The following is a 23,189-nucleotide window of genomic DNA, read 5'->3' on the forward strand; positions in this document are numbered from 1 at the left end:
ATGGACTTTGCCTCCGTGTCAAGTAACTGTGCTTCCATGACAGCCTCAGAAGTTTTGGGAATTTCTTAGGAAGAAAGCAGCTGAATAAAAAAATTGGGACGTAATAGAAAGATTTGGTGCCCCAAAAGTACCTCAGGAGGAGAGTGTTAAGGCAAATGTTGCCTGTGATAATCCTATGGCTTTTCCAGTTTTTAATGCAGTTCTTGGAATAGGGCAGGATGACAGTCATCATGTCTTTGCCTGGAAGGTTGTGCAAGATCTCCAATTGAAAGTGGCTCAGTTTGGTATTAATTCCTCAGAGGTAATGCAATTAATACATGTAATTAATGCAGTATGCTTGTACCTTATGACATCATGCATCTTGCTACAGTTTTATTCCAACCAGTACAGTATGGTGTGTTTCAAGAAACTCAGAGGTGAGTGGCTGAGCACACAGCTTTAACAAATATGCAGCTGCCTCAACACGACTCGTCATGCTGTGGGTGTTGATGCCTTATTGGGCACTGGGCCTTTTGCTAACCCAGATTTACAGGCAAGGTGGGATCCTTCAATTTTGACACAAGCTCGGCAAATAGGCATGAGTGCTTTAATTAAAACAATGGAAATGGCAGCTCCAAAACAGAGATATGTTACTATACAACAAGGGATGAGAGAACCATTTTTGCAGTTTGTGGAAAAGCTTGCTGCAGCTATTGAAAAACAGGTAGATAATGAATCTTTGTGACATAGATTGTGTATAGAATTGGTGAAAGAAAGTGCAAACCCAGACTGCAGAACGATTATTGACACCTTACCTGGGGAGCCCACATTGCCTGAAATGGTTACTGCTTGCTCAAAAGTTGGTTCAGTAGAGCATAAAATGGCAGCTCTTGCTGCAGTTCTAAGACCACCACCGAAATGCTGTAATTGTGGACAGCAAGGGCATGTAAGGGCACAGTGTAATACCCAGAAAATAACATCTAAGTCAAATGCAAGCAGCAATGTTATGTGCAATCATTGTGCTAAATTTGGGCACTGTGCACGAGTAAGTATCATGCAAATGGTCAGCTGTTGCAGGGAAATGGGAAGAAGAACACGAAGGGGTGTGTGGGGACACAAATAACCTGACAACCATTAACAGCAATTATGGGCCTTCCCAGCACTGCAAAGCTACCCATTTGCAAACAGTATTCAGGAGCAACAAGTGGGTCCACAGGGATTGATGTACCCACCACCGACACAGTAACTATTTTGACAAAAGAAATCTGCAAAGTGCCCCATGACACCTATGGCCCAATAGGACGTGGATTGAGTGCATTTCTGATAGGGATATCAAGTACTACACTTAAAGGTATTCATATGCATTTAGGACTTATTGATGTTGATTATTTAGGACAGAGTCATGCTATGATATGAATTGATGACTGCCCTATTACTATTCAGGAAGGAACTTGCATCACTCATCTTGTAGCCTTTGTGAGTTTTGTTCCCAATACAGTAAGTACCTCAAGTGTTCCGGACTGAGAAAGTAACGGAGACCCATCCAGAAAAGACATGCATCCTCACAGCCAGTGGATATCATCCAGGGACTGTATCGGTAACAGGTTTGATTGACACTGGAGCAGATGTTACAATACTCTCATGACTGCGTTGACCTCAATCGTGGCCTCTCACTCGTGCAAGTTTTGGACTGATGGGGTTGGGTGGTTCTACAACAGGTGGCTTGTCAGCCATTGTAATTCATGTGAAACATCCCGATGGCCAACAAGCTAACATCAGACCCTCAGAATTACTGGGATTTTTAATTACTATTATTACAGAATTAGTATGGATTTTTAATAGGAGCCGCTGTGATGCAGGGTGGTGAATGTCCAATTGTAGCCTTGACATGGTTAACAGATAAACCTGTCTGGGTTGATCAGTGGCCCCTTACTACTGAAACGCTTACTGCCCTGCAAGAATTAGTCACAGAACAATTGCAAGTGGGCCATATTGAAGAATCATTCAGACCCTTGAATACCCCTGTTTTTGTAATAAAAAAGAAATCAGGAAAATGGAGACTTTTACATGATTTACAGCACATAAATGCTGTAATGGCAACAATGGGAGCTTTACAACCAGACTTTCCTACACTGACAAAACCTGGCTAAAAGATACATTGAATCAGATATATATCACTAATACTTTCTGAAAGACTAAATATGGTCTGCAATAATTCTAAAGTTCATCAGCTGCTTACATTATTCTTAAAATGTAAAATTGTACTGCTGTCAAAAGTAAGAACCTTCCTCAAACTCCTAAGTAAAAGGTTGTTTGAAACATATTATTTCAAACAAGAAGTGTTTCTCAAATATTTTACAAAACCTAGTGAAAATATTATTTTCTTGCAAAATTTCACATTCCTGTACAGACCCAAGCCAATTGTGCTTAAGCAATAATAATTACTCACACTATTACTGTGTTCTTCTACGCTACAAAGTACATATTATTTAATGTCAGTAACTTCATTTTATAAGCTAAATTAATAGTTTAAGACTTTCCATTAAGAATCAAAGTGTATCTGACAGTATTTCAGAGATTAAAATGTATGAAAATACCACAAATACATAAAATTGCAGTCCTATACAGCATGTGAACATAGTAAAATACAATGATCATGACAGTTACATTTTTCCATTCTAATCTTTTTCTGAAGCTTTGCATGTGTACCAGGTAACTGGGCTGGGCTTGGTGTATCACTGTAGAGCCCCAGGAGCTCTGCTCCCAGTCAGCTGAATGTTAGCACATGGGCACCAGCCCTGGGCAGGGGCCAGTACAGGGCCCCTCCTGCAGGAGAAGGGATCGGGCCCTGCTCTGTAACTTTCATTTTGGCCACTTCTGTGAACAGGTAAGAAAGGTCAAAATGAAACCTTTCCCAGGTATTTCCGTCTGCTTTATCTTTTTGGCGCCAAAACTCTGGGTCACAGATGGCCTGGGTGTGTGCTGAGAAATGCAGCCCCCACGAAGTCCTTGGTTTCCCCACAAGTTGCCATGCCTTGTTCCCAGGTGTGCCCAGCTCTGACAGGAGCAAGAGTCTACAGCGCCGTGCCCTGCCCAGCCACTTGGAATCAAGTGGGCATGTGCCTTGGAGATTTGCAGGGGTCCTTGATCTTCATGTGGAAGCTCCGTGTTCCCTGTCCGGCATGGCAGAGGGCTGGTGGGCTGCCGTGCTGCCGGCTGAAGAGACGCCGCAGCCAGGTGTTTTCTAAGGAGTCCAGGCAGCCTAGGGAGATCTCCTGCCTAGGCTTGCTTTCACTGCCAGGGCTATAAAGGGCTTTTTCTGCTGCCCTTTTCTTTCTAAGGGCTTTGGAGCTGTTTATAAAGCCCTCGACACCAGCACAGGACAACAGGTAAAGTGTCAATACCCGCGGCAGTTTCTCCCTAAGCTCTGCTGTCTGGCAACAGGGCAGTTTGGCACAGCTCGCTGTGTCATGGCACGAACGCTCGCTCCGTGTTCCCTGAGGTCTCGTGCAGGGAGCGACTTCTCAAGTTAATGGTGGCCAATGTCTTTGTAGGTGGCCATCAAGATAGTGTCTCTTCAGGAGAAGATGTCTGAGGAGCTGGCTGTCAATGAAATCTTGGTGATGAGGGACAGCAGGAATCCCAATATTGTCAGCTACTTAGACAGGTTGGGGTATTCTCACGTCTATGTAGCTTTAGACATCTGCATGTGCACGGGAGGAGTTTGCAGCTGGCTTTCAGTAATCTCTTCTGGCATGTGTAGCTTGGAGAGCAGTTGCAAAAGCCTGGGTCAGGCCCTCGGGTGCCTGAGCCGTGCCCGTTCCTCTCTCTCCATGCCGTGGTTTCCTTCTTTCAGCTACCTGGTGGATGCGGAGCTGTGGCTGGTGATGGAGTTCATGGACGGCGGCACGTTGTTCGATGTGCTCAGGGCAGTGTACCTGGAGGAAGGACAGATAGGCGCCGTCTGTCGGGAGGTGAGGCGTCCCGCTTATGCTTCCCCTGGCCTGCCCAGGATGGTTCTTGTCAGCTGGTGGTTAAGGAGAGCAGAGATTTCTTGGCCCCGGCTTTCTTTTGGCGCTGCTCTCACGACACAGAGCAGAAGAAAGAGCGTTAATCTGAAGGGAACTGCCTGCTGGAGTCCCCACATGCCTTAGGCTCTGGTCTTGCACTCTTCCATGCTGTCCGTCCTCTAGCGCTCGTGCACACTCACTTGTTTCGTTTCCTGGCTTGCTCCTCTCAGCTTTGCCTCTGAATGTTTGTCTGGAGCCTGTCCGTCTGTCCGACATTCCTTGACATTCTAAGCCCGCATGCGGGTGGCAGAATTTCAAGCCGAGGGCGAAGGAGATGTCCTCAGCTTCAAAGCACGGCATTGCAGCCCAGATGGTGAGGGATTCTGAAACAGGTCTAATATGCTGCTTCCTCCTCTGCTGCCACAGGGCTTGCAATGAAATCGTTGCCATGCTGTTTGCCAGCCAAAGGTCACGTGCTTGGTACCAATGGCAGGATGGACTCGTGTGAGCTCAGATGCCTTCGCTTTGAAATATCCAAAGCACTTCTAAGAGTGTTGAAGCAGCAAGCTCTTGCTCTTGACAGCGCCGTGCTAGTGCTCCCTCCTTCAAAATTCCCTAAGAAAGCAGTCAACCTCTTGGAGCCCTTTCCTTTCTTCTGGGATCAAATCAGATGCTGAATGTTAACTTTCCTTCCCTCCTTTCTCTCTCAGTGCCTGCAAGGACTGCATTTCCTTCATTCCCGCCAAGTCATCCACAGGGACATCAAAAGTGGCAACGTTCTCGTGGGCATGGACGGATCTGTCAAGCTGGGTGAGTATCGCCCCTGCTCAGGGGCAGCCTTCCCCGCGTGTGCTGTGGGGCTGCTTTTTGGTGACTGCCACTTCCCCAGAAGCGCTGCTCAGCCAGCGCGTGAATCGTGAGGGTGTTTCTGAAATGGCCAATGCCCTATTTCCCTGGCTCCAGCCACGGGGAAGGCGAGCTCAGCTGCCTTTTCAGCTAGACTGGGCATGGCCTTGGCAGGCTTGGAGTGGGCCATCCTTTAGGCCGGTTTGCCAGCGGTGGCTGGCTTTGACAGGCTTTGTTTTTCTCCTCAGCTGACTTTGGCCTCTGCGCTCAGCTCAGCCCTGAGCGCAGCAAGCGCAGCTCCAGAGTGGGCACTCCCAGCTGGATGGCCCCGGAAGTGGTGAGAGGAGAAGCCTACGGCCCCAAAGTGGACATCTGGTCCCTGGGGATCATGGGGCTGGAAATGGTGGAAGGGGAAGCTCCTTACGAGAGGATGGCCCGTGTCAGGGTAAGGTGCAGCTTAGAAAAGGGGCTCTGTGTGGAGAGAGCTGTTGTGGCTAGGAAAGGAGCAGCTAGAGTGTCCTCTTCCATCCATGTGTTGTAGGTTTTTGAACTGATAGAAACGAACGGGCCCCCGAAACTGCAGAACCCCAGGCACCACTCGGCTCTCCTGCGCGACTTTCTGCGCTGCTGCCTGCAGGCAGACGAGGACAGGCGCTGGTCTGCCCAGGAACTCCTGCAGGTGAGAAAAAGCAAAGGGGCAAAAAGCCCTGCCAGCTGAGGACACCTGCATCCAGGGATCAAGAGGAGTGTGGGCTGCGTGGGTGAGGCAGCTTCCAGGAGAGGAAGGCCCACGGGGAATGTGCTGCCCTCGGTCCTCTTGGTGTGTCTTTTGGGCAGCCAAGGAGTCCTGCTTGGGCCCGTGAGGATGTGCTCGTGGAAAGTAACGGGGGTTCCCTTCTTTTTGGTTTTTCTTCCGGGCAGCATCCGTTTGTGACCTCAGGCGAGCCAGCCTCCAGCCTGGCTGCTCTGGTCACCTCAGCCAAGCAAGTGCTGGAAGACTGGAGAGGAGACGCTTGCGCCTGAGGAGGCCCTTGTGCCGTGCCAGCTCCGAGCAGGGGCAAGGGGATGTGTTGTGTTTGGGCAGAGATTCAGCCATCCCCTGACTTTTTAATAAGGGGCTGTGCTGTAGATAGGAAATGTAATGGTTCCGGAATTTTCTTAGTTTAGCTAGGTTCAACTTAAACCGTTGTTGGGGTTTTTTTTTCATGAAAAGATTAACTTTTAAAAATTAAGGAAATTCAGGCAGAGAATTCAAAGGACTGTAGAATCTAGATAGCTTAGATAGTAGAGGATAGTTTAGCTTAGAATATAGTCTTGTTAATTTAGGTAAGTTCTGAGCTCTCTTTTAAGTAGAAAAGAAGGAATTGTCATAATCAGAATTAAGCTGTGAGAGGAAAAGCTGTGATGCAGCAGAAGTGCACTGTGCAGGCGCTACAAGCTGTCAGCCTGATCAGGCCAGCTGCCGGGCAGAATGATAAAGATGCCGAAGTAGTGAGGGGACACTTTGTTTCAGCCAGAGTGGCAATAAAACTCTGACATAGGCCGAGCGTTGGAAGACTCCCTTCCTTGCCATGCTCTAGCTAAGCTGGACAGTCCCTTGCAGAGGCCCAGAGATCACGCTGAGGTAAGCAGCTTTGCTTACCGCAAGTGGGGAAAGCAAGTGCAGGAAAACTGGCGTGCAGACGCCTGCGCCTGAGGAGGCCCTCGTGCCCTGCCAGCTCAGGGGAGGGAAACGGGGATGGATCGTGCATAGGCAGAGCTTCAGCCATCCCCTGAGTTTTACGAGGAGCTCTGCTGTAGATAGGAAATGTAATGTTTTGAGGTTTTCTGAGCTTAGCTGTCTTTAGTTAGGACTAGAGACCATAGAAGGCTTCATTCATGAAGCATTGTTTAGAAAAGAGTAGAGTAGTGTTGATGTAGGGAAGCTCAGAATTATCCCTTAAGGAGAAATGAATGAATTGTCATCAGAAGAATTGAGCTATCCAAGAAGAATGTGGGATTGAGCAGATCTGGAGCAGGCATGTCCCACGAGTTGTCTGCCTGAACTGGCCACCTGGAGGAGGCCACCTGGAGGACAGATTGAGGAAGATGAAGATGGTGAAGTAACCAGGAGATGCTCTGTTCCAGCTCTTGCTTTCAGCATGACTGGCAATAAAACCTCTAAACCCCCCAGAGCCCTGGAGTGTTCCCTTACGTGTCACGCTGTGCCTAAGCTGGTCAGTGCCTTCCAAGCTGTGCGCTGCGGACGGGCTCTCCCATTCACGGCTTTGCGCTGCTTCCGAGCGGCCCAAGGCTCTCCCCCTTGCCAGAGTGGCCCTGGCCTGCCCCACACACCTTCCCCGACAGCTGCCCCACACCGCCCCACCTGCCTGGCTGAGATGTTCCCCACCGTGCCCTTGTGTCCCTCCGTGCCAGCTGCCCCTCACGCTGGGTCAGGATGAGGGACCTGGCCTGGCTGTCCCCCGTTTCCTGGCGGTCACTTGGTGCTGAGGAGTAAAGGAGGGTCGAAAGGGCACGTCTTCCTTACGCTTCCCTCTCTTGAACCTCTGGGGCACCAAAGCGCCCTGCTCAAGGGGGCCTGAGGGCCTACACTGGGCTTTCCATGCTACCGTGTCATTCCTCCTTCTCCAAAGCCCTACAATTTGCTGGTTGATGTGAGCGGACTTGGAAATGGGGAAAATGAGATGCTTTCCAATGGAGGCAATCCTTCTGGGTAACTACTGCAGTGTTTCAGCAAGAGAATTTGAAGATAGTGCTGGGCCTTGCATCAATTGCATTGATTTTGAAATGCCACCCTCAGCTTCTGAAGTGTGAGGAGCCCAGGGTAAAGCTCCTTGAAAGACTGGACTGTGCTGTCCACCAGCAGAGGACTTGCGGGTGCGGAGTCACCAGGAAAGCAAGTCTGGCATCCTTGTTCTACAGGTGAACCGAGTTGATTTCCAGAGGAGTTGCGTGCACTTTTCCGCCCTCTCACGCAGTAATTTCTTTCTGCTTTCAAGCTGGCTCCTGGGTCTAGCTGAAGATTTTAACAGAGAGGGGAATGACTACAACTCATTTTCATTGGCATGTGGCTGTGCAAGTGTCCGCCAGGAATCTTACAGGGAGCATGGAGCCTGGGCAGACATCTGTGAGACTGCGGCTTTGGCCTGTTCCAAAGGGCCCTTCCTTGGGCTCGACATCTGCAGGGCGTTGCAGAGCAGTGGGCTGCAGGCTGCTGCCAGAGCTCCAACACAACACAACTGTGGCAGCCCAGGAACCACTGCAGAGCTCCTGTGGTTGTTCTGAGGCTTTCAGTGGCCAGAGAAAGAGCAAGCAGGACAAGAGGAGCTTTGTGTCAAGAGCTAAGCCAGCATCTCCCTGCCACAAAAGGGAGGCCGTGCAGCAAACAGAGTGGGAGAAAAAATCAGCATGCACCGGTGTGCTCAAGAAGCATCTGCACGCTGCAATACTCCTGGAAATTTATTTTCTTTGCTTCTTTTTCCCCCTACATGTCATGGAAGAAGCTGGCTTTTCAGAACCAACTAAGATGCCAGGGAGAAGAAGCACACTTGCTTTCTGTTCTCGCGTGCAGGCTGGGCCGCCGTGTCTTCTGAGTTGCCCTGGGACGCCTTGAGCTCTGGCTTATGGACTGGAAGGACATGTTCTGCTGCTTCACGACTGAGCAGAACTTCCCAGGCTTTTCTTTTGCGTCATCTGTACAGAAGGTTCGGTTGCTGGGCACAACAAACCCAGAGCAGCTGCTATTGTGAGGTCAAGGGAGCGGTGCCACGTCACAGTGCTGCGTCACAGCACAGCGATGTCCCGGTGAGCCCGAGGCCTGGTTGTCCAGAGCAGCTTTTCCGCTCGCTCCCTGCAGGAGGATCCTTGCGACCAAGGAGTTCTCAGCAGACGGCCTGCACCCCGAGAGGAGTCTTGCTTTACCCCTTGGGTGGCATTCAGTGTGCGAAGCAGCAGAGCACGGCCAAAATGTTCGGGCAGGTCTGTGCCGCGGTTTGCACCATCTTTACCGTTGCTTATTCTGGATATTACCTGACCCACCTGACTCGTAAGTAAAGGTTTATCCTGGGGCTGGCGTCCCCTGGCTTTTGCTTCGCTCTGCTCTATATGCCGCGGTAGTGACCGAGTTGATCAGGGAACAAAACTGCCGTTAGGATGCCACCAGTTTGGTAAATCTCCTGCCAGCAGCATCAGCTAAGAAGGGGGTATCTGTACTGGGTGGTAGGTGCAGAGCGTTTGCAATGTAATTTGCAGCCTGCAGCGCTTGCCTTCCCTCCCCGGGACAGCGCGTGGCAGTGGAGTGTGTCATTTCCTCAGCTTGCTGCTTCAACCAAGACAACCTGGAAATTGTAGACTCTGAGGGGAGATGCCCAGAAGTACTTCTCAAAACCCTGTGGCTCTCTCCAGGAGTGAAGGAAAGCACCTTTTGCTCCAAATGCTGCCATTTAGAGGCCTTGGCTGTGTGCCTTGACCCTTTCTAGGCTGCGCCAAGGTAGCCATTCTCCTGGCGATGCAGCACAAACTCCAGTCCAGTTAGGGTTTGCTGCTGAAGGCAGGAGCTGTTCTGGGGCCGCTGCAGCGGAGAGCTGCCACAGCAAAGGGGCCCTTTGTGGAAGCTTTGCTGTTGTATTGTCTTCCAGCAATTGATGGGAATGGCTTGTGCATGCAATTAAAAAAACGATCTATAAAATACTGGGAAGAGAAGAGGAAAAACTGCTTGAGCTGTTGCATTTCCTTGGCCGTGTTTCTGTTTCTTTCCTGGCAAAAGAGGCCCAAACGTAGACAGCGCCTACTCTAGTGTCCTTGTTTGTTCTCTCGCTTGCTGTGGGAAAGGGCTCTTGCTCCTGGAGGCATGTTGGGAAAGGGAAATGCTCTCCGTTGGGAATGACTTGTGCTGTGGGAGCCCCCAGCAAAAGGCACTTTTCTAAGGGCCTCTGGTTCCTTTTCCCTTGCTCCCTGCAGGTCACCTCACACGTGGATGGAGAAAAGCCTGTGCTTTGGTGAGTGGCAAAGGAACCCCTGACGTTGCTGGCGTGTTAGAACTGTGCAGCAAGCTGTGAGCTTGGCCTGTTGCAGTAGAGTGTAGAGTGCCAGCGTGGGAGGCTGAAGGAAAGGCCAGCTGCCTGGTGGCAGCAGCAGTAGCAAAGGGAGCACTGGCTCCTTCCTTATTTTCCCATCAAGAGCCTTTCAAGAGGTGAAAAGCAAATGTGACAGCTCCAAGGTGTCTTGCTGCTTCTAGCCAGCATGGAAGATCAAATGCACAGCAAGAGGCAGTAGCACCTCATTCAGCCATCTTCCGAGGGCTTTCATGACTCAGAATGCCACTTGTATCCAAGTCTATGATTTGCCCTTATTCTGGGTGCTTTCCCAGCGCAGTAGAAAGCAGCTGCTGCAAGGGTTGGCTGTTCCCAGTCTCTCTCACTTCTGTCTGTCTGCAGGGCTCAGCCGCAGGGTCAGCGCCTCGTCTGGCTGGCACTGTTACAGAGGGAGAGGCTGAAGAGGAGCAAAACAGCAGCAAGCTTCCAGCTGCTGTCCCTCCACAGGCTGAACTTGCAGAGCCAGTAAGTGGCATCTGAGGCTGGCACTGCCTTGGGTGCAGGGCCAAGCTTCAAGCCAGGCCTTCAAGCCCGGCCCTTGTTGCTTGCGGCTGAAGATGCTGGGGGCTGTGTGCCTGCCATGACCTAGTGCTGCTTCAGCCAAGCCAGGGAGCGCTGGCCAATGGGTCCTGAACTTTGACACTTGAGCATCACTTTGCTGGGATGCTGAGAGGGCTCGAGAATGCCTCTTGGCATCAGACAAGAGGCAGCATTCAATGATTCCCAGCGTAGAAATGAGCGCCTTGTGCCCCCTGGCGATGCGGGCCGCCTGTGGCCAGCGGACAGAGCGGTCCAAAGACTGCTGACAGCCTTGCAGGATATTTGGGAAACACTGGCCCCTGGAAGGGACAAGCCACACTCCATGGACTACTTAGGTTCAGGCATGATGTAGACTGCGCTTCACTTGCACATGGTCAGAGCAGGGTTTGGTGAGGAGAATCCTAGAGGGCTCTGCATTGTAAAGGGCGGGTGGGGCTCAGCAGGGCTGGAATGCAGCCCCGAAGGGCCGCCCCCTAATGCCTGAAATACAGAGGGGAAATCGGTGAAAGGGATCAGAGAAGGGACACGCTCTGGGCTTCTGCTCAGACAGTTGCATGCCAGCTCCAGGGTGATTTCATTGCCCAGGAAAACACAGGAGGAGGAAGAACCGCAACAAGGCTCTGGAGCCCTGCTCTGATCTCTGTGCGGATCTTTGCAAGCCCATCAATGGCTAGTTCCACTCGTCGTGCAGAAAGGCCAGCACGATGGAGCATGGAAGTGGCCATGAGGGGCTGTATCGAAGTAGCCTTAGTGGTTTTCCCATTGCCTTTGGGAAGGGGACGTCCAAAAGCCCCCAGCTGAGGAGGCCTGGCGGTGGCCGACAGCATCTTCCGAAGGCCTTGCTTTTGCCGTGTGCTCTCCGGGGCGTCTGTGCCAGCCGCCCTTCTGACGGGCAATCCTTTCTGGTCCCAGCTCAAGACAGGCTCTGCCATTCAACGTGCCGCTGGACCGGCATCGCCTGCAGCGGCCAGCTGTCCCCCAGCTGCCGGCACTTCATCCAGCAGCCCAGCCCAGCAGCCCGAGATGAGAGAGGAGCAGGGCCTGAAGACACTGAGTACGTCTGCCGTGTTTCTTGTCTGCCAGAGCAGTGCGTTGTCTGCCTGTCTCGGTGCAGGCTGCGCCAGAAGTTCCTCCTCGGTCTCAGAGGCGCTGAGGCCTCTCTGCAGAAGCTGTTGTTGTGCTTTGAGGCAGCGAGGGAGCGCTCGGGGTGTTCCTGCTGCCTCTGGGGGCACCTGGGCCTGGCTTGGCTCTGCCTGGGCTGCCTTTTGTGGCACGTCGCGAGTGACTGGCCCCTGGGAGCTCTCAAGCTCCTGACAGTGGGCATGCATTTTGGATTGTGTGGGCAGCAAGGCCTCCGGTTGAAAGTGAGCTCCTGGCACTGCTTTTGTCTCTCTCAGGGAGCATTGTGAGTCTGGGCGAGCCAATGAAGAAATACAGGGCATTTGAAGAACTTGGACGAGGGTAAGTGTGACGTCTGCTCCATAGAACAAACCGTGGGCCGGGTCTTCAGCTTGTGCAATATCCAGCGTGAAGTGAGGCCAGTTCCAAACGCGGTCAGCCTCGGGCTTTGCCTCCTGTCACCTCTCAGGACGGCTCAGTCAGAGCAGTCAGGAAGCATCAGCAAAGACAACTTGATGCAAGCGACGCCTTGCTGCAGCAGTGAGGAGCAGGACCTGGAAGATCTCCTGGCCCTGTGTCTGTATGGCCTCCAAGGGCACCTTGCCACTCAAGAGCTGTCTGAGGACAGTTCTTTAAGGCAGTGTTTTCCAAGTTAGTCTTCTCCAGATGTAAGCCCACTTGCACACTTGTGCGCAAAGCCACACAGAGATCGAGCCCCCCTTGCACTGGAATGGAACCAAGTGGGCGTGTGCCTTGGAGATTTGCACGGGTCCTTGGTCTCCATGAGGGAGCACCGTGTTCCCTGTCCGGCATGGCAGAGGGCTGGTGGGCTGCCGTGCTGCCGGCTGAAGAGACGCTGCAGGCAGGCGTTTTCTAAGGAGTCCAGGCAGCCTAGGGAGATCTCCTGCCTAGGCTTGCTTTCACTGCCAGGGCTATAAAGGGCTTTTTCTGCTGCCCTTTTCTTTCTAGGGGCTTTGGAGCTGTTTATAAAGCCCTCGACACCAGCACAGGACAACAGGTAAAGTGTCAATACCCGCGGCAGTTTCTCCCTAAGCTCTGCTGTCTGGCAACAGGGCAGTTTGGCACAGCTCGCTGTGTCATGGCACGAGCGCTCGCTCCGTGTTCCTTGAGGTCTCGTGCAGGAAGCGACTTCTCAAGTTAATGGTGGCCAATGTCTTTGTAGGTGGCCATCAAGATAATGTCTCTTCAGGAGAAGATGTCTGAGGAGCTGGCTGTCAATGAAATCTTGGTGATGAGGGACAGCAGGAATCCCAATATTGTCAGCTACTTAGACAGGTTGGGGTATTCTCACGTCTATGTAGCTTTAGACATCTGCATGTGCACGGGAGGAGTTTGCAGCTGGCTTTCAGTAATCTCTTCTGGCATGTGTAGCTTGGAGAGCAGTTGCAAAAGCCTGGGTCAGGCCCTCGGGTGCCTGAGCCGTGCCCATTCCTCTCTCTCCATGCCGTGGTTTCCTTCTTTCAGCTACCTGGTGGATGCGGAGCTCTGGCTGGTGATGGAGTTCATGGACGGCGGCACGTTGTTCGATGTGCTCAGGGCAGTGTACCTGGAGGAAGGACAGATAGGCGCCGTCTGTCGGGAGGTGAGGCGTCCCGCTTGTGCTTCCCCTGGCCTGCCCAGGATGGTTCTTGTCAGCTGGTGGTTAAGGAGAGCAGAGATTTCTTGGCCCCGGCTTTCTTTTGGCGCTGCTCTCACGACACAGAGCAGAAGAAAGAGCATTAATCTGAAGGGAACTGCCTGCTGGAGTCCCCGCACGCCTTAGGCTCTGTTCTTGCACTCTTCCATGCTGTCCGTCCTCTGGCGCTCGTGCACACTCACTTGTTTCATTTCCTGGCTTGCTCCTCTCAGCTTTGCCTCTGAATGTTTGTCTGGAGCCTGTCCGTCTGTCCAACATTCCTTGACATTCTAAGCCCGCATGCGGGTGGCAGAATTTCAAGCCGAGGGCGAAGGAGATGTCCTCAGCTTCAAAGCACGGCATTGCAGCCCAGATGGCGAGGGATTCTGAAACAGGTCTAATGTGCTGCTTCCTCCTCTGCTGCCACAGGGCTTGCAATGAAATCGTTGCCATGCTGCTTGCCAGCCAAAGGTCACGTGCTTGGTACCAATGGCAGGATGGACTCGTGCAAGCTCAGATGCCTTCGCTTTGAAATATCCAAAGCACTTCTAAGAGTGTTGAAGCAGCAAGCTCTTGCTCTTGACAGCGCCGTGCTAGTGCTCCCTCCTTCACAATTCCCTGAGAAAGCAGTCAACCTCTTGGAGCCCTTTCCTTTCTTCTGGGATTAAATCAGATGCTGAATGTTAACTTTCCTTCCCTCCTTTCTCTCTCAGTGCCTGCAAGGACTGCATTTCCTTCATTCCCGCCAAGTCATCCACAGGGACATCAAAAGCGGCAACGTTCTCGTGGGCATGGACGGATCTGTCAAGCTGGGTGAGTATCGCCCCTGCTCAGGGGCAGCCTTCCCCGCGTGTGCTGTGGGGCTGCTTTTTGGTGACTGCCACTTCCCCAGAAGCGCTGCTCAGCCAGCGCGTGAATCGTGAGGGTGTTTCTGAAATGGCCAATGCCCTATTTCCCTGGCTCCAGCCACGGGGAAGGCGAGCTCAGCTGCCTTTTCAGCTAGACTGGGCATGGCCTTGGCAGGCTTGGAGTGGGCCATCCTTTAGGCCGGTTTGCCAGCGGTGGCTGGCTTTGACAGGCTTTGTTTTTCTCCTCAGCTGACTTTGGCCTCTGCGCTCAGCTCAGCCCTGAGCGCAGCAAGCGCAGCTCCAGAGTGGGCACTCCCAGCTGGATGGCCCCGGAAGTGATGAGAGGAGAAGCCTACGGCCCCAAAGTGGACATCTGGTCCCTGGGGATCATGGGGCTGGAAATGGTGGAAGGGGAAGCTCCTTACGAGAGGATGGCCCGTGTCAGGGTAAGGTGCAGCTTAGAAAAGGGGCTCTGTGTGGAGAGAGCTGTTGTGGCTAGGAAAGGAGCAGCTAGAGTGTCCTCTTCCATCCATGTGTTGTAGGTTTTTGAACTGATAGAAACGAACGGGCCCCCGAAACTGCAGAACCCCAGGCACCACTCGGCTCTCCTGCGCGACTTTCTGCGCTGCTGCCTGCAGGCAGACGAGGACAGGCGCTGGTCTGCCCAGGAACTCCTGCAGGTGAGAAAAAGCAAAGGGGCAAAAAGCCCTGCCAGCTGAGGACACCTGCATCCAGGGATCAAGAGGAGTGTGGGCTGCGTGGGTGAGGCAGCTTCCAGGAGAGGAAGGCCCACGGGGAATGTGCTGCCCTCGGTCCTCTTGGTGTGTCTTTTGGGCAGCCAAGGAGTCCTGCTTGGGCCCGTGAGGATGTGCTCGTGGAAAGTAACGGGGGTTCCCTTCTTTTTGGTTTTTCTTCCGGGCAGCATCCGTTTGTGACCTCAGGCGAGCCAGCCTCCAGCCTGGCTGCTCTGGTCACCTCAGCCAAGCAAGTGCTGGAAGACTGGAGAGGAGACGCTTGCGCCTGAGGAGGCCCTTGTGCCGTGCCAGCTCCGAGCAGGGGCAAGGGGATGTGTTGTGTTTGGGCAGAGATTCAGCCATCCCCTGACTTTTTAATAAGGGGCTGTGCTGTAGATAGGAAATGTAATGGTTCCGGAATTTTCTTAGTTTAGCTAGGTTCAACTTAAACCGTTGTTGGGGTTTTTTTTTCATGAAAAGATTAACTTTTAAAAATTAAGGAAATTCAGGCAGAGAATTCAAAGGACTGTAGAATCTAGATAGCTTAGATAGTAGAGGATAGTTTAGCTTAGAATATAGTCTTGTTAATTTAGGTAAGTTCTGAGCTCTCTTTTAAGTAGAAAAGAAGGAATTGTCATAATCAGAATTAAGCTGTGAGAGGAAAAGCTGTGATGCAGCAGAAGTGCACTGTGCAGGCGCTACAAGCTGTCAGCCTGATCAGGCCAGCTGCCGGGCAGAATGATAAAGATGCAGAAGTAGTGAGGGGACACTTTGTTTCAGCCAGAGTGGCAATAAAACTCTGACATAGGCCGAGCGTTGGAAGACTCCCTTCCTTGCCATGCTCTAGCTAAGCTGGACAGTCCCTTGCAGAGGCCCAGAGATCACGCTGAGGTAAGCAGCTTTGCCTATTGCAAGTGGGGAAAGCAAGTGCAGGAAAACTGGCGTGCAGACGCCTGCGCCTGAGGAGGCCCTCGTGCCCTGCCAGCTCAGGGGAGGGAAACGGGGATGGATCGTGCATAGGCAGAGCTTCAGCCATCCCCTGAGTTTTACGAGGAGCTCTGCTGTAGATAGGAAATGTAATGTTTTGAGGTTTTCTGAGCTTAGCTGTCTTTAGTTAGGACTAGAGACCATAGAAGGCTTCATTCATGAAGCATTGTTTAGAAAAGAGTAGAGTAGTGTTGATGTAGGGAAGCTCAGAATTATCCCTTAAGGAGAAATGAATGAATTGTCATCATAAGAATTGAGCTATCCAAGAAGAATGTGGGATTGAGCAGATCTGGAGCAGGCATGTCCCACGAGTTGTCTGCCTGAACTGGCCACCTGGAGGAGGCCACCTGGAGGACAGATTGAGGTAGATGAAGATGGTGAAGTAACCAGGAGATGCTTGTTCCAGCGTTTTCTTTCAGCATGACTGGCAATAAAACCTCTAAACCCCCCAGAGCCCTGGAGTGTTCCCTTGCGTGTCACGCTGTGCCTAAGCTGGTCAGTGCCTTCCAAGCTGTGCGCTGCGGACGGGCTCTCCCGTTCACGGCTTTGCGCTGCTTCCGAGCGGCCCAAGGCTCTCCCCCTTGCCAGAGTGGCCCTGGCCTGCCCCACACACCTTCCCCGACAGCTGTCCCACACCGCCCCACCTGACTGGCAGAGTGTGGGAACTCATAATATCTCTCAGACATTTTTAGAGATTCTAGGCCATGGTCAGATGCAGTCTGGACCCCGGCAGGCAGCTGGATTTAGCTGTGATTTCGAGTTTGAACCATGGAATAAATTACGAACTTTGAAGGTGGAACAAGCAGTCACAAAATGCTAGATAGTATAGTAAATGCAGTCACAAAGTAGAGAGAAAAATTTTTTGGTAGTGTACAGGGGGGTTGTAGTGCATGTACAGGGGGGTTTTTTCTTTGTACATGGGAGTCAGAAGTTCTAAGATGGAGGAAAGTGGGCTGAACACATCCTTCTTCTTTCTTCTTCCTTACCTCCATGTTCTTGGTGATGTTGGCAATCACAGATTGGTTTAGAATAGAGAAACACTTGGCAACGTAGGTAATAGGTATTGGGGAATAATTGTAAACATGTTATACGTAATATGTCTTATAAAAGATAGCAGCAGCCCTGGGCGGGGGGAGAGGAGAAGAAGACACCAGACAGTGAGGGTGTCAGGAGTGTGTGCCTCTCTGCCTGGGCCGCTGACCAAAGGGCCGCAGCTCGAGGACCTCATCTGTTAGATAACTAGCAATAAATCATCTTGAGAACGAACAAGAAGAGGCTGCAGAGTTTTTCTTTGGGAACACGGGTTGGAGGAGAAGCTTTACCACCACACGAGACCCCAGACCAAATCTGGGGTTCTCACATCTGGCTTCCCTGGGTGGGAACCAGCAAGAAGACTGAAAAGAAACATCAAACAACATCCAGCCTGCATCAGCGGAGAAGAAAAATAAAAAGAAGGGCAGAGCACACACTCGCCGTAAATTCCAAGAAGAGAGGGAGCGGACAGCTCGAGATAAGAACCTGACCTTCACCGAAACAACTCGCCTCGGGGACTTTCCAGGGAGGAGACGACCCAGAAGCGTGCCTGGGATCTCTCACCTGTGACCTGCTGGACGGTAATCAGTGCCATCTCCGGACTGACCTCGGGCCAACACAGCTTTTGGTGAGAACGGTCAAAATTAAGAACATGGGGGGGGGAATTCTCCCAAGAGGAAAAAGAAATAGTATCTGCCTTCCAGGGCATCATCTCTGCCCATCCGGTGGAGATTGCTCAAAAGGAGCTGAAAGATTTATTATTATGGGTGAGGTGTAACTTCCAACACTCAGATCCAGATTTATTGTATGAGCCAAATTTTTGGCAGGAAATTAATAAGAAATTATATTATCAGGCTATAAAAATAATTAGCTTGCCGCAAAACTTTTATCTTCAGCAAAAACAGTTTTAGAGACACTCTCACAACGCGGCAGCTCAAGCCAGGCAGCTACGGCTCCTGGTGAAAAACGGGGGGGGGGGACAGTCTGGCCAGCAGCTTGGGACAGCCCCTCTCAACACAGACAGAGGGCAGGCAGGATTGCTTCCTGTGGAAAATCAGGGAGATGATACCCCATTGCATCCCGTGTCCCAGGGTTCTCACTGTTCCTCAGTTTCCCAAGAGTCCCTAAGCTCCTCCGATGCAGAAATTCCCGAGACGGAGGCGGGCGAGCCAGGCACACCCGCGACCCTCAGTGGGGGGAAGGCATTGCCCGAGTCCAAACCCACGGTGGGGGCAGCGGCGGCGGCAGCAGCCCCAGTGGAGGAGGGTGCGAACGTGAGCGCAGAGCAGGGGGAGGAGGGAGAGGAAAGTGCCTCCACATCTGCGCAGGCTGGGAGTTCAAAACAGCCCGCGCAGAAAGTGAGGCCAGGGAGAGCGGCGGGGGCGGGACGGATCGGGGCGAAAGCGGGGGGTGCGAGTGCGACGGTGGTACGCTCGGAGCGCCCGGTGACGCGTTCAATGTCGAGAATCCGTGAGGCCGCAGAAGCGGCCGCCCAAAGGGCGCGGGAACTTCGCTCCCTGACCGCGGCAGCCAGGGCTGCCGAGGAAGCGGCAGAGGGACAGCGGGAGGCGTTCCTCGCTGCAGCTCAGGCGGCGGGCATGCGCGTGAAGGTCGAGCAGAACCCGACAGCCACGGGTGAAGGGGATTTCTCACATTTCAAACGCGTGGAACAGGCACACAGGGGGCGGAGCCGACGCGCGCGGGCTGTGGGTGCTGGCATGGAGCCAGGAGATGGGCAAAGTGAGACGGAGACATCGGGGCTGGAATGGGAACAGGAGGGTGGATACGTCAGCCTTGGGGGAGATGGCAGTGGCTCTGATTCGGAGGCGGTGCGGGGCGGAGCGTGGCCAAAGCATAGCCTGGGTTGGAGAAGGAGTGTTCACTCCCCTGAGATGAGGCAGGCAGGGATGGGGCGTGGCCAGGAGGTAAACATTCCTCAGGGCACCGTTCCATCACAGTTCCCATGGCAACAGACGGCCCAAGCTCACGGCCAATCCCTGTCTGCTTCTGACATGACCAAATTAGAACAGTTGTTACAACAAGAGTCAGTTTCATCAACTGCAGGGATTGCAAACGTGAATCAGTTATTAGGAGAAATGCTCAAAGGTTTATCGGGAATTAGTGCGGGATTTGCAAATGTAAATCAGTTGACAGAAGAGGTGTTAAAATGTTTGTCAAAAGTGCAGATTGAAGAGCAGAGTGCGGTTCCGACCTCAGCTGGTCAGGCGGCAGCGCCATCTAGCGGCGGAACCACAACATTGCAACAGGCTTCGCAGAACTTGTCGGGTCGAGGCACTGCGCCACCCAGTGGTGGGACTGTGACATTGCAGGACTTTTTTCCAGTCTCTTATAAGAAAAAATCCAGGGTGAAAAAAGTCACATCTGCACAGCAGCAGGAACCTCCACTGACACCGGAAGAGTGCGGGACTCAGGACACTTCTGCTGAGGCGCAGCAACGGGAGGAAACGACACGCATCACCGCTTCGGAGGGTGTCCCAGCTTGGACAATTCCAAAATCAAGGTCTGCCAAACTTTCGGGGCAGGGAGAGTCAATTCTAATATCAAAGTGGGTTGTTGAATTTCTTTTACGATATTTAAGCACAGCCTTGGAGTCACAGCCAGAACTGTTGGTTCATCTTCCAAAAATTTTCCAAATAATGCAAGGCAGTAGTGTGTTCTCCTCCACAGCAGATGCTTCACTTTTCTCCAGAGGCTTCCACCCTTCATCTTCGCAGATGCTGCAGACGCCATTGGTATCGGTGAGTGCTGCTGCACCAGAACTGCAGCCACAGCAGATGACTCCACTCTACAGGCAAGTACCCACTGAATTTACAGCTTTGCAGAGCGCAAAAGTGGACTGGCAGGACATTCGAGCAGAGTTGGAGAAAGAGAAAGGTTTATTGCAGGGCTCGGGAAATATAATGATGCCAGTGAACTATGACGCTCAGGGCCAAAACCCGAGATGGGAACGCCTGGACCGTGGAGCAATCAAAGATTTAGCTAAGGCCATTCGGGACAATGGGTTGTCATCACCATATTTCAAGCAAATGTTAAAAAGTATTTTTGGAATGTATGACTTAACACCGTATGATCTTAAATATCTTGCGACATCAGTTCTTACAGACACCCAAGCTCTCATGTGGCAGAAGGCGTGGAGGAGATCCCTGGAGGAGCTGAGAGCCAGATACCAGGGCAGGCTGAATGCGAAACTCACCGTGGTGCAGCTTGCTGGTGATCCTCCTGAGGACGATCCAACTCCACAGGCGGTGAGGCTCCCAGGTCACGTGCTCAGTGACATCAAAGAGGCAGCATGGAGGGCAATTCTTCAAATTGCTCCAGCGGGGGTCCAGGACACAATATACACCGAGATCAAACAAGGTCCTGCAGAGCCATTTTCTTCATTCGTGGATCGTCTTTCTCAGGCGGTGGAGCGGCAGGTGAGCGAGGAGGGAGCAAAACCACACCTGATCAAAAGCCTCGCATTCTCCAATGCCAATCCGGAGTGCAGACGGATCATCAGCATGATGCCGCACCAGGCCACCTTGGCAGACATGATCGAGTCATGCAGCAAGGTGGGGACACCACAACATGTTGCTTCCATCATGGAGGAACACTTGGGGGATCAAATTGAAAAACGTGTTAGGGAAGTTCTTGCAAATTATACAAAGAGCAACCCTAATGCAGAGAGACGGTGCTTTGGGGGTGGGGCACAAGGACATATTAAAAGGAACTGCCCACAACTTTCAAAGCCCAACAAGCCACCAGACCTTTGCCCTCGGTGCAGGAGAGGGAAACATCTCGCAAGTGAGTGTCACTCACAGACAGATGTGGATGGGAAACTTCTTCCTATTCCGGGAAACGGGAAAAAGAGCGTGAATCAACGCCAGTGCGCTCAGACACAAATCCTGGCAGTGACACAAAACCAGCAGGGACAATCCTCAGGGAGCAACAAACAGAACCCCTCAGCAGAGCAATCTCCAAAATCCCCAGCGACCCAGACTTGGTACCACCCGGATTCCAATGCGTCCTGGCAACCTCCAAATTGACGTGTCTTTTGGACAATAGCCATGCAGTGATACCTACAGGTGTCACAGGGACTTCTTGGAAAAGGCAGGATTTTTTAATAATGGCCAGGGACAGGAGCAGTATCCTTGGACTTGTTGTTTATCCATCTTTGATTTCAGCAAACCATAATGAGGAGTTGATGGTCACGGCAAAAGCCTTGCGACCACCTCTGACAATTCCACAAAACACACCGATTGCTCGAGCTATGGCTTTGCCATCTCATCCAGAAAGGCAAGCCATGCCGGTGTTCAACAAACGGGACTCTTTTCCTGGTGATCAAGCAGAAGTGCATGCATCTTGGGTGAAACATTTGAGCCGGGATCGTCCCATTGTTATTTGTCAGTTGACTTGTAGCGAGAAGACAATTGCTATTACAGGGATGCTTGACACAGGAGCGGATGTTACAGTTATTTCATACATTTTTTGGCCTCAGGAATGGGACTTGGTTGCACCTTTGGGTTCTCTCACAGGCATAGGGGGGAGTTCCCTGTGCATGCAAAGTGAGAACGCAATTGTTGTCACAGGTCCGGGAAAAAAGACAGCAGTTGTCCGTCCTTTCATCGTGCAAAAGCCCATCACAGTATGGGGAAGGGACCTTTTGGCACAATGGGGACTGAAATTAGAATTGGATTTTTGACAGGGGTCACTGTGGCACTCGCCACTTTGAAACTGACCTGGAAAACAAATGATCCTGTTTGGGTGGATCAGTGGCCCCTGGAGCAGAAAAAATTGAGTGCATTGAAAAAGTTGGTCCAAGAACAGCTGCAGAAGGGACACATCAAACCAACAAACAGCCCATGGAATTCCCCAGTGTTTGTCATTCACAAGAAAACTTCAGGGTCTTGGAGACTGCTTCATGATCTCAGGAAAATCAACGAGGTCATTGAGGACATGGGGCCACTGCAGCTTGGGCTTCCATCTCTCTCGATGATCCCGAGGGACTGGTCGCTTGTGATCATTGATCTCAAAGACTGTTTTTTCAGCATTCCACTTCATCCAGATGATGCTCCACGCTTTGCATTTTCTGTCCCAAGCATCAACAGAGAAGAACCTTTGCAGAGATACCACTGGACGGTTCTTCCTCAGGGACTCAAAAACTCTCCAAGCATTTGCCAATGGTACGTGGCCCAAGCTTTGCATCCAGCACGAGAGAAACATCCAAAACCAAAAATTATCCATTATATGGATGATTTGCTCATTGCAGCACCAACAAAACAGGAGGTGCAAGAAGTTCGTGACTGTGTGATTGCGCAGGTGCAAAAAGCAGGACTGGAAATTAGTACACCAAAAATACAGGAAATTGCACCTTGGAAATACCTAGGGTGGAAGATCACGAAACAAACAATAAGGCCACAGAAACTGGAAATCAACACAAAGGTCACCAATCTCCAGGATTTGCAACAGCTTTTGGGAGAGATCAACTGGATGACACCGATCCTGGGAATTACCAATGATGACATCTCGTCGTTGCTCGATCTTTTGAGAGGGGACAATAACATCAAATCTCCCAGAACTCTGACGCCTGAAGCAAAAAGGGATCTTGAAAAGATCACAGACATGATTCAGCAGAAACAAGCACATCGCTTTGTAGAATCATTGCCTTTTCATTTAGCAGTGTTGGGGGAAACAGCACAGTTATATGGGTTGATTTTTCAATGGGATTTGTCTCAAGTGGACCCTCTTTTGTTGATAGAGTGGGTTTTCTTAGCTTACAGGCCCTCAAAAACAATTCTCACGGATTTAGAAATGGTAGCACAGATTATTATTAAGGCGAGAACCAGGTTGCTGACAATGTCAGGCAGAGATTTCTCAGTTATTCATGTTCCTTTGAAAAAAGTATATTTTGAATGGGCGATGCAGAAATCACAGGATTTTGCAATAGCTTTGTTAGGTTATCCAGGAATTTGTACTGTTCATTTTCCAGCTCACAGGATGCTGAATGCGAAAGTAAGTCTCAGAGAAAAGCCAAAAATAAGCCAGGAACCAGTGGATGGGGTGACAGTGTTCACCGATGGTTCAGGAGAAACTCACAAATCAGTAGTTACATGGCAAAATTCAAAAACAGGGGAGTGGGAATCAGACATAAAAATGGTACAGGGTTCACCACAAATTGTGGAATTGGCAGCAGTTGTCAGGGTTTTTCAATTGTTTCAGGAACCTCTCAATCTGGTCACAGATTCAGCATATGTTGCAAATGTGGTCAAACGGTTGGAGGGGTCACTTTTGAAACACACTGACAATGAAATTTTATATTCATATCTGTCATTCATGAGGACAATTTTGGAAAATAGAGAACACAA

At 51.4% G+C, this 23,189-nt stretch overlaps 2 protein-coding genes across 2 annotated transcripts; both read left to right on the forward strand.

Moving 5' to 3' along the window:
- LOC144248328 (serine/threonine-protein kinase PAK 3-like) lies at positions 1-5,858 on the forward strand. Its single transcript, XM_077790411.1, has 9 exons — positions 1-22; positions 189-301; positions 3,321-3,368; positions 3,534-3,646; positions 3,836-3,953; positions 4,700-4,799; positions 5,084-5,280; positions 5,377-5,514; positions 5,757-5,858. Exons 1-9 carry the CDS (start codon positions 1-3, stop codon positions 5,856-5,858), a joined length of 951 nt encoding a protein of 316 aa, XP_077646537.1.
- Positions 5,859-7,272: 1,414 nt separating this feature from the next.
- On the forward strand, positions 7,273-22,658 carry LOC144248329 (serine/threonine-protein kinase PAK 3-like). The gene is made up of 15 exons (XM_077790412.1): positions 7,273-7,318; positions 7,699-7,812; positions 8,692-8,880; positions 10,271-10,284; positions 10,376-10,393; positions 11,381-11,522; positions 11,866-11,929; positions 12,557-12,605; positions 12,771-12,883; positions 13,073-13,190; positions 13,937-14,036; positions 14,321-14,517; positions 14,614-14,751; positions 14,994-15,059; positions 22,605-22,658. Exons 1-15 carry the CDS (start codon positions 7,273-7,275, stop codon positions 22,656-22,658), a joined length of 1,422 nt encoding a protein of 473 aa, XP_077646538.1.
- Positions 22,659-23,189: the final 531 nt, after the last annotated feature.

Source organism: Lonchura striata, chromosome Z (assembly GCF_046129695.1).
Source record: "Lonchura striata isolate bLonStr1 chromosome Z, bLonStr1.mat, whole genome shotgun sequence".
NCBI lineage: Eukaryota > Metazoa > Chordata > Aves > Passeriformes > Estrildidae > Lonchura > Lonchura striata.

Coding starts and splice junctions, on each gene's coding strand:
- LOC144248329 (XM_077790412.1), top strand. CDS start 7,273: ATGAGGGACCTGGCCTGGCTGTCCCCCGTTTCCTGGCGGTCACTTG. Junction 7,319..7,698: donor CGTTTCCTGGCGGTCACTTG/GTGCTGAGGAGT, acceptor GCTGTCCACCAG/CAGAGGACTTGCGGGTGCGG. Junction 11,930..12,556: donor TTTGAAGAACTTGGACGAGG/GTAAGTGTGACG, acceptor TTTTCTTTCTAG/GGGCTTTGGAGCTGTTTATA.
- LOC144248328 (XM_077790411.1), top strand. CDS start 1: ATGGACTTTGCCTCCGTGTCAA. Junction 3,369..3,533: donor ACACCAGCACAGGACAACAG/GTAAAGTGTCAA, acceptor ATGTCTTTGTAG/GTGGCCATCAAGATAGTGTC. Junction 4,800..5,083: donor GGACGGATCTGTCAAGCTGG/GTGAGTATCGCC, acceptor TTTTCTCCTCAG/CTGACTTTGGCCTCTGCGCT.